Below are 10,633 nucleotides of genomic sequence, written 5' to 3' on the forward strand. Positions count from 1 at the left end.
AGATAAAAAAAAACAACTTAGCGGAAGGATTAAAGACAAAACGTTTGCGCGGAAAAACTGCCAAGAGATGCGGCAATCTCACCTGCAGGTATATGTATTTTAGTGCGGGAAAGTCGCCACAGATGCCGCAAACTCCAGTCTACTGCGAAATACAGAGAGCTCGACCTAACGGCGATACGCTTAATCAGCATTGTGTGGACTCATATAGGCAAGGGCTATGAATATATAACAAACATTCATTTATGAGTTAAAGTCCTGTACTCCAGCTTTAAGCACCTGACATCCAGTGCATCAGTACCATTTATAAGTACACTGGTAACTGGTAAATAACACTGGCACTACGGTGAACATACATGAACTGAATTGAGCATCTCATGCACATTTGCGGCACTCTTGCCTCAGAGGGAGGGTGTGTAAGCCTAACTAATCAACATTTTTCTATATTAATGATGGACCAAAAGACTGTGTGTCAAGTATGTCACTTGTCAAATGTGTTTTCAGCAGCATGTCCAGAGATGTGCTCTGACCTGCTTGCATGCGTCTTCATCGTAGTAATTTGTTGGCTCGAAGTTCATCGCTTTCAATGACTCCTGCAGCTCCTTCAGCTTAGCTTCCCGGTCAGTCACAGCAGAAGTTAGGCGGTTGTGCTCGTTGATCAGGACGTGCCGCCTCCGATTCTCGTGTTCAATTTTTTTCTGAATGACAGGAAAATAACAAACAGAATACATTATTTTCAACGTCCATGTTTCCCATTTTTAAAACTCTTCTTCTCTAGTGGAGAGTAAGTGCAGTTTGCAGTATCTTTTAGCAACACAAAAAAGGTACACAACAAAGCAAGCTGTACCTCCAGAGGAAGTCCAGGTGTGGACGATGGCCTTTGTCTTGTAGTAGGTTTGTCATAGCTGTCCCAGACCTGCTTTGCTCGACTTTCTTCCGCCTGTTTCTCTGGAAATGTAAATAGGGCTCTATTGAATATTAATGCTATTTAGTATAACGTTTGTGTCCCTCGTCTCAACATGTATTTTATGGAGGACATTATTTTACTTGATGGTAGTTTTAAGATGGGATGACAGAGGGTAGTTTTATACTTAACACTAGTGCAGACATATTTTCTGCAATGACTGACCTCATAGAAGATTAGCTAACATTAGGCTAACATGTCACTATTGTCCTATTTTGACAACATGAACCTATAAGTTTGTTTAGCTTGAGTGACTTTATCTGTAATACAGCCAGCTACAGTAACATTAGCGACAAAGAGGGGCTTGTTTCTGATGTTTTGTGATTTAACTAGCTAGGTTAGCCAAGTCAACGCTAACCTAGCTAGCTCAAATACTTATTTTAATTCATTAATTATTAATTGTATTTCACGAGTGGAGTCTTCCAAAGATTAATAGCGAAAAAACAAGCCGGTGGTTAGTTATGCTATCTGTGCTAACTAACTTAACTAACTTTTTAAATACCTGAGGTTTCGATTTGACGCAGAGTTGGAGTCCTTGAATCGTTCATCTTTGTATTGTCAGAGGAACTACAATTAATTTATGTTGTGTCAGAAAATTTAGCTATAGCCATTACCTTCAGGCCTATTTAAGTGAACGTAATTTTATTAAAACATGCTCAATGTTTTGGTACCTAACCTCGGTTACTGTTGCTACGCCTGTCATGCTTTCCATTCTGGCATTTAATGATAACCTAAGACTGTGGCCCATTTACCATCACAACTCTTTTTGAAACGATGGGTCCTTGACTTCAGACAGAGGTGGACAAAAGCAAGCATCCCATCTCTAGCTGATGACCATCAACTTAGCAGCTGAAATTATAATTTTTACTGGCTAATTACATCAGCTGTAGCTAGCTAGCTAATTATGCTAACATAAGGTCATGCATTAGCCTTAGTTAGTTGAGGAGGCGGAGCTTTAAAAAGAAACATACTATGCTCATTTCCAGGTTCATACTGGGGAGACACTAGAACATGTTTACATGCTTTAATGTTGGGTCCATGTTTACTTCCTGTCAGCTGATGTCATTCACAATTACTGCAGCCAGATGGGAAGAATTTAAAATGCTTATGTTTAAAACTGTAATGGTTAATATATGTAATAGTATGTATAATTGTGACATCACAACCGTAAATCCTGACAGCTTATTTAAAAGGCACAGTTTGTGAACACAGGCTGTGTGTGTTTCTCCATGGATGGACGTTGTCGATACTTTAACAGCATTTTTATAGTACTTAGACCTGATTTAAAACAAACAAACACGTACACTTTTTACACTATGGTACCTTTAATATTCCAGCTAACTCATTTTAATGTTCAAGGTTCATTGATATTGCTGATCTGTAACACAGGCCTGCACATCGAAATGCAGTTGTAGTCCCTTTATGCTACAGGTGCTACACAAGGTGAACAAAAACAGTTGGTTGTGCATTTTATTTTATTTGCATCAGGAGGAATATAAACAGCAGCAACAAAGAAACTGGTGAGTTTTGACTACATTTGAGCATCAAGCATTACCACTGCAAACAGAGTCCATTGGTGTAATGCACTTGATGGCATCATAGCCTTTTAGATAACTAAAACCTTGTTTAGCAAACACCTAATTTTCCTTATTTTGAAAAAGATATTGGGTTTTAACTGTTCAGCTCTATGTAAATATACAACATTTCATAAGCCTGTTCATCATCCATGCACTAAAAGGCTTGGTGACACCGGGTTTTCCATTATGTTTCACTCTGAACCAGATACAGAACATGTGCCAGCAGCTCATTGACTATTGCTGTTGTATTAGAAATTGTGAAAATCTAATAACTAATGTTTCCATCAGACAAAGTCCTACAACAGCAGCAGTGGCCAGAACAAATGCTAGTTAAGCTACCTCTCACACACTAGCATATAACTGATTAATAACTGGTTTATCATGTGAATTCTTAAAACAGCCATGTTACACACAATCAAGGATTATAGTTAGTTTCCTTGCACAGTATCAGGAATGGGGCATTATTTTCTAAGAATCAGAATCAACTGAAACAAAGCTAATAATTTAAAAGGGAAGCAGTTTGAAATTTGAAAAACAATCAAATGGAGTTACAAGCACATATTTTAGGTTGATTTGATTTAGAGTGTGATTTTTGTCAGAAGTGATATAAAACAGGGAAGCAGTTCTCTGAAACTACAAATTCAGCTCTGCCAAATAAATAACACCTTCTTACATTAAGGTGACCTGTCGCCCAAGCATGGAGTAGAGTAGACCAAAGACTGAACACAAAAAAAAACCCCATCAGACTAATGGAAATAGCTGTGTTTTAATCAGCATGTGCGCTGGAGTATTTACAAGTATGCTTTCCAGTTGCTCAAAACAAGTGAAAACACATGATCAAAAATAGGGAGGAAAATATTAAAAACTCAAAAGCGAATGGGGTAAAATAATAATGAAAGATTTTCTTGGGGGGTTCAAGATACCCATGTTGGATTTAGATTTGTCTAAGTCAAGTTAATAATGTTTTGAAGCACAACAAGTTTGGAAGAGCAGGTGTCCAAAGTAGTGCATATCCTCTAGTCTAGCACTTTGTAGGTTAGGACAGGTCTTATATATAATATTATATATCTACAAATGAAATGTCTCCTATTATGTTCATCAAATCACATTCAAAGCTCTGTGGTACCAACAGTGATAAGCTGTCATCTTCAGCTTGTCCCTTGTCAACGAACGTCCGCTTTTTCTCCTGTTGGGTGGAAATGGCTTCTTTTTCTTCCTATTGGGTACTTGACACAGATTAATAAACAGCTGATACAGGGAAAATCAACCCGTTGACATAAAGAAAGTCAGTTTTATTGGCCCCGGTTCACTGGTATCCCAGTCCGTGTCGACTGAAGTGGCAAAAGAGAGGGACGGTGATGGACAGACAAATAAACTGAAAAGAAAGAAAACAAGAACAAAATAAAGTTAAACATCTATGAAATAATGATTTTCAAAGACACAAAACATATTTAAAAAAAAGCTTCCATGAGAAAAAAATCAAAGAAAAGTTGAAGTCATAAATCTGAAATTCACTGAGACTGAAGATGCCTGATTGTGCATCTCTATGTAGTCAAAGACATTCTTAACTCAAATGTAACACATTGTTAGGAATTATACATATTTCTTTAGACATTTCCCCTCCCAATGTAGCTTGATGTTATTTTGAATGTATTAGGGACACAGGTAACGTGTTTTATACTGAATGTGAATATAATCCAATTAATCTTATTTCCATATATTGTGTATTTTGTAGATACAGATCATTTTGACAAGCACGTCGCTATCTCCCTGTCAGCTTGAGCTGGGCCATTGAATACATTTACCATACATGTCACAATTCAGTTGTGACTTTGTGAAGTTGAGAGTTTATAATCTCAGAAAATATCCAAGTTCTTTTCTCCTAACTTTGTGAGTTTTTGTTGTAGAGTCACCACTTTAAATTTAGAGAATAGCCACGTTTTCTTAAATTTTTAGAAATTCTGAGTGTTTTTTTCTCTGAGCATTACCCCCCTCCCCAGGCAGGGTCATTTTTTAGTTTTTGTTTTCCATACAATGGCCCTAATACACCCTTGGCGTTCATCGTAACAACCGAGCCAAGGGGTTGAATTATCCCTTTGAGCCTCACAAAGAGGAAAATAAGATGTACGTACCTGTAGGATAAACATCGTGACAACGCCTGCGCCTGTGCTATGATAGTTTCTGGAGAACCAGTCCCTCAGTTTCACGAGACAACCCTGAAAGACAAAATCTCTACGGTGATCCTTTATTCACATTTACAGCAAAGCAACTGTTTAGAGTTACAGCAAGAAATAAAACATTGAGAATAGACAAGAGTCATGAAGAGAACAGAATAATGAGTGGGATGGAGGGTCGAGTACAAACACATTGAGGTCAATAATTAAAAAGAATGTTTGACGGCACATTATTAATTCTCTTAATACCTCTTGCCAGTTTGTGTGGATTGTGTAACAGGGGTCCTCCCTACAACAGGAGATTGGGACGTTACCCTTCCAGTCTGCCTCACCGTGAACTCCACAGCACCGAAACTGTACCAAAAAAAAGTGGAATGAGCGGGGAAAAGTGAATGACTTATTACTAGCGCTGGGGTTCATTTTAAGTTGATGAAGCAGAGTAGCAGATCGTTTACCACGTGCTGGACAGCATCGAAGTCATCTTTAATGGTCATGTTGCTTTCTGGACCGGACTGTCTGTAGATCTCCAGGCTTCTCATCAGGTCTCTCTCAAAGTATGTGTCAATCTGCACGACAGACAAGGCAAGATATACTGCTGCCCGACAGTAAAGACAACGGCCTCTAGTTTCATGGCAGCATGTGCTGGCGGAGAGACCAGCGGTGGTTGTCCCTCTACCAGTCCATGTTCATTTGGAGAATTTCACTTTGCAAAATTCTGACTACCAAGCTGTTTGAGGTGAAAATGTTCCCAATAGTGACAAATCAATCAAATCAACACCTACGGTATAAATCAGCTTCTACAAATGGATCGTGCATAAAGTCTCCTACCTCTCTGCTGTAGACCAGGAACACACAGCCCATGGCTAACTCCACCAGCATCAGGATGAACAACAGGACGAAGAACTGGAGTCGGTGCAAATCAGATTTAAATATGAGTGAGTTTGCAGTAAGAGTCGGTACAGCCGAAAAATGCTGGATGGGGTATCGGTGAGTATGTGAGTCTATGCGCCCATCCTACTGTATATCACCTTATCATATCATGCATAAGCTCATTTATGCTACACAGGAGAGGCAACAACAACACGTGTCACCTGCTATGATAGACTGTATATAAGAAGTGGACATATTTGTCGTGACGTCACCCATCGCTCTGAAGCCTCGAGTTCGGCGTTTTGTCAGTTGCTATCTTGTTTTATTGGAGCCAGAAGTGACCCAAGAAGTTGGAGCCAAGTACAACCGAACGCTGAACGAGACCAAAATGTTACAATTCATCTTCATGAACTGAAAACACACCGTAAAAGGGTTAAAATTCTAAGATGAAAACACAGACAACTCCCAGACCGGACAACGCCGTGGTAGCAACCTGTCAACCCCAAGGTAGCCCCACCCTAAAGCCTAGATACACTATCTTATGGTCTATTTGACTCTAAATGGACCATAATTTACTAAATGTACATCATGCTGAATTGAAGAAGACTTGAAAATAGAGATTGAGACCATAAACTCATGTTTACTGAGGTAATATCATCAATCAAGAGAGAACGCAATCAGACTTCTTTTTGCAACCAGAAGCGTCGCCCCCTGATGGACATTGGCGAGAGTGCAAGTTTTAAGACACTTAGTTTACAGTATACATTTTTTTTAATTGGATCGGTAGGCATCGCCAAAAGGTTCAGGTATCTGGACGGCAAAAACGCTATTAGAACATCTCTGTTTTGTTGTCATGTATGTGCATATAGGCTAATGTTTTTAGAATAATCAAAAAAACGTGAACAGCATAAACTAAACAGCCACCTTTACTATTTAATCCTGTCTCGTACTCACATTAATGAGCATGCAGCGGTTCTCCTTCATGCCTCCGAGCACTCCCAGGTAACACACGCAGGTAACGATGGTGCCGGTGACCACCAGGGTGTTGGCGGGGAAGATGGGCCAGAAGGTGGTGACGAGGGAGGCGTACCTGGAGTGAATCATCTGGAACTCTCCTAAGGCCACCACAAAGGCGCCGCACAGCTCCAACGCGCACAGGAGAGACACCTCACGTTAATATTCTGCATATGAAACGTGGTTCGACTGCACAGCATGCAGCCAGCAAAACAATGAAACGTTCAGACCTCCAGATTAAATCATTTTATTTCCATGAGACAACCTCTTTGAGACATTTTCTATTGGAGGATCACGCGACCAATGTCACACATTATGTCAGGATCAAATTTACTAAATAACTTAAGATAATAATAGAAGATACATTTAATTGAATTACTACCTTTAAAACTTCTCATCTCAAAGAAATTGTGCAATGTGGACATTTGTATACAGAATGTGCAGCCAATGGCAAAATATGCCCGTGTTCGATAATTCTTTGCATAGAAAACCTCTGGAATATTCATCCATTTTCATTGGTGGAAAGTACTCAAGTACTGTACTTCAGTAAGCATTTGAGGCACTTGTACTAATGTGTTTTCATTTTCTGCTACTTTACTGCTAAATATTGCACCTGTTACTCCTTTACATTTATTTTACAGCTGTAGTTACTAAATACTCTAAGTAAAAACATATAAGCCTCAATAATAAACCTGTGGTTTTTTAGACCCCTAAAAATAATTCTTAGTTGTTAGCAGTTTCACCAAATGTTTTTTATGAATGACTCTTTAAGGCTTAAGAAGTACAACAACAAAACATTATTTTCTTCCTGTTGGAAACCACTAAACTATTTTTTGTTTATTTTGTTATTCGTGCACTTGGATGGAGAACGGACCCCGATTCAGATCGGCACCTTGAAAATACGCTCGTTTGCGTTTAAAGAAGAACTCTGCGAGCTAGAAATTGTTATATTTATCTCCTCCAAAAGGCAAACCCATCTGTCATGGTTTTTGTGCAAAATACTACTATACTATAAAAACCATGATTATGACATTAAAAAACAACCAATTAAATGTAATGAATCACTTATTTTTCTTTGATTTCTTTTTTTTGTTGCCATATACAGATATGCAAAGATTGCTGGGAAATATGTACATTGTCAACTATCGAGCCCCTATTTGCTCATGTGACGATACAATACACGGTAGCATAAAGTAGGCACAAATTCTGTCAAGACCGACAAGCCGAGCACGTCTGCGAGTCGAGCGAGTGGTCATAACTGCTTATAATTAGGGCCGGCTCAGGTTTACAGTTAGGGCCGGCTCAGGTTTACAGTTAGGGCCGGCTCAGGTTTACAGTTAGGGCCGGCTCAGGTTTACATTTAGGACCGGCTCAGGTTTACAGTTAGGGCTGGCTCAGGTTTACAGTTAGGGCCGGCTCAGGTTTACAGTTAGGGCCAGCTCAGGTTTGCCTTAGTCCAGCCCTAAGATAAGCTGCTATAGTCCTACACTGTGTGTGTGTGTGTGTGTGTGTGTGTGTGTGTGTGTGTGTGTGTGTGTGTGTGTGTGTGGGGTGGGGGGGTCGTATGTTGTACAGATTGTAAAGCCCTCTGAGGCAAATTTGTGATTTATGCTGTACATATAAATTGAATTGATCTGGGACCCGATGCAACTATACCTTACACCACTGCTTAAACCACCTACCCAGCACAGGAAGTTGAGACTTATCACCATAGTTTTCAAGTAGTTCACACACGAGCGGTTCATCCTTCCCGACAGTGTTCCTCACAAAAAAAAATAAATCTGTAAGAGTCCATAAATTGGGGTAGATTAAAACTACTAGTTACAGTTACATACAGAATTACATATTTTAGATCGAATGCTATCCTGCAATACTCGTCAAGGAAAACAAGTGATGTTGCTGCTCCTCGCGGTGGCGGAGTGTTTACAGGACACCACTGTTTGATATGGCAACACTGAGCCATCGGGCACAATGAACACCAGTGACCTATTCAGGCTCCAGTTAATCATTGTGACATGCTCTTATCTCCACGTTAACCATTTGTTGCAAGTTTGTACCTAAATATCTGAGAACGAGTTTCATTTGGCCAGGTCAGCACAACCACCACAGTGACATTTATTATAAGCTGTGAATGTATACTTTCATATTTTCTCTACCTCACTGCTTTTACAACAATAGGAATATTGTATATATCTTTAGTATTGAGTTTTTTGTGTTGTTCTTCACAAATCAAGCTATTTTTTTTTAAACAAACGTTATTGTGTAATTAGTGGGATTGACTCATCCGTCGTATTAAAAAAAGATTCATTACCTGAGTTCCTACCTTGAACTACACTGTATCCAGCAGTATTTCCAGTGGGAGATGCAGCGAGCGGTATGTTGGTGTTCCCGGTGTCATGTGATGACAGACAGGTATGAGGAGGAAGAGACATACGTTGGAGGAGGAGGAGAGATGACCGAGGCTTCTGTCTACGCACTGGCTTTTAGAAATGTGGAGATGATAGACTCAAAAGAGGAGGAGCCTCCGCGGTAACGAGGAGCTGCTGAGAGAGAAGTCTCTTCAGGAGGCATCATTGACAGGTCTATAGAGTCAGACTGGCAGCCCCGAACACCGAAACCTGTGGACTCCTCGCTCAAAAGAAAAGAAAGTGCACACAGACATGTGAGGACACATATTCCTGCTGTTCATATTAATAGCTCCATAGATTACTTCGCACATCACAACCACTGTTCCCTCTTTATACCAGTTTCTAATGCTTGTTTTCCTTTGTTCTTGAGAAAGAGAGAGAGAAAGAAAGAAAGAAAGAAAGAAAGAGGGACACACTGAGAGAGGGACAGACAAAGAGAGAGAGAGAGAGAGAGAGAGAGAGAGAGAGAGAGAGAGAGAGAGAGAGAGAGAGAGAGAGAGAGAGAGAGAGAGAGAGAGAGAGACTTGAAATAATCACAGCAAGAAAGAAGCATCCTAAATATGAAACCACAAGTCTAAAGATCCTGGCTCGTGCTTTGACAATCTTGATTTTTAACAAATAATAGCATTTATGAAAACAATTAAATAAATACATTACTATATGAGTGAAACCAAATTAGAATGTTTTACTGAAAAAACAGAGATGGGAGAATGATCACATCAGCTCTCCACTCCTACTTTTTCACAAAAGGGGTTTTGACCAGAACATTTTAATTGATTTAATATTTAAATAATTAACTGACATTGATGGTGAGATGATTGATTACAACAAGAAGCTTGACATACAGTAAAGAGAAGAGACAATTACAGGAAAAGAGAAATGCCAGTAAACCTTCCAGGAGGACCACAGCGTCCTGACTCTAAACATGTCCATCAAACGAGATCTGCAACAATAAGACAGAAAATCTCCCCATTGGTTAACGCTCAAAGATTTCACAACAGCAGAGCTGTGGTTGTGTTGGACTTTACTGAAAGTAAAAGTGGAGCGCTCTGTTGGGGCAGTGGCCTACCCACTAATGACATTAGTTAATCAAATAATGAATGACTTTTTGATTAAAAAAAGAAAGAAAAGAAATCTCACATCGGAGAGGCCCGTCGTCAGAAAACACACTGCTAGAGGCTCCGGGCTACATTAGCCATCGGCTGCGTCCATGTTGCATTGTGGGTAATGTTGGCATATTGAACCAATATGTAACCTAGATGTTATGAGGTGGGGCCGGTCAGCACAGAGCAGACGGAGGGCTTTAAAACTCAGTGCCAGCTTGACTACACGATGCTTACAGCTATTAGACAACAGTGCATGCTAGCGCTAAAGGCTAAGGTCACATGACCACAGATGAAGTCATTGATGAAATAACAACATGTTTTCTATTAACAGGTCTGGTTAAAAGTCAGTGGCACAGAAAAAGTTTGGATTTTGTTAACATAACAAAAAGAACTACTGCTAAGAGGCAACAGATGTTGGATAACCCTTTACATCAACGTATCACAACTGAGCTACTCCAGGAAGTAAATAAACCAAACAACTAGTGACGCCAAACGGGAAATAAAAGAGGAGCTTGAGTCTGCA

The 10,633-nt window shown here is 39.8% G+C and overlaps 1 protein-coding gene across 5 annotated transcripts; it reads right to left on the reverse strand.

Moving 5' to 3' along the window:
• Positions 1-3,285: 3,285 nt before the first annotated feature.
• On the reverse strand, positions 3,286-9,058 carry zgc:64051 (leukocyte surface antigen CD53). Of its 5 annotated transcripts, none has more exons than XM_068703320.1 (8): positions 8,920-9,058; positions 8,279-8,358; positions 6,537-6,725; positions 5,541-5,615; positions 5,168-5,278; positions 4,962-5,066; positions 4,671-4,754; positions 3,286-3,913 (listed from the first exon to the last, which is right to left on the reverse strand). In XM_068703320.1, the coding sequence occupies exons 1-8, from the start codon at positions 9,026-9,028 to the stop codon at positions 3,845-3,847; spliced, it is 822 nt and encodes a 273-aa protein (XP_068559421.1). In that variant the 5' UTR covers positions 9,029-9,058; the 3' UTR covers positions 3,286-3,844. The 5 variants fall into 5 exon arrangements, with proteins under 5 accessions (XP_068559421.1, XP_068559424.1, XP_068559422.1 ...); XM_068703323.1 differs by having other exon boundaries at positions 8,279-8,377; positions 8,920-9,002; XM_068703321.1 differs by having other exon boundaries at positions 8,279-8,377; positions 8,908-8,992.
• Between the last annotated feature and the right edge of the window lie 1,575 nt (positions 9,059-10,633).

This window comes from Cebidichthys violaceus, unplaced genomic scaffold, assembly GCF_023349555.1.
Source record: "Cebidichthys violaceus isolate CVI_PGR_0920_01 unplaced genomic scaffold, fCebVio1.0.p SCAF_9, whole genome shotgun sequence".
NCBI classification, from domain to species: domain Eukaryota; kingdom Metazoa; phylum Chordata; class Actinopteri; order Perciformes; family Stichaeidae; genus Cebidichthys; species Cebidichthys violaceus.

Excerpts from the sequence above, each read along its gene's own strand:
- zgc:64051 (XM_068703320.1), bottom strand. The coding sequence starts at position 9,028 with ATGTCTCTTCCTCCTCATACCTGTCTGTCATCACATGACACCGGGAAC. Across the intron at positions 5,279-5,540 it reads TCCTGGTCTACAGCAGAGAG|ATTGACACATACTTTGAGAG; the intron begins GTAGGAGACTTT and ends TCTGTCGTGCAG. Across the intron at positions 4,755-4,961 it reads TCCACACAAACTGGCAAGAG|GGTTGTCTCGTGAAACTGAG; the intron begins GTATTAAGAGAA and ends TTTGTCTTTCAG.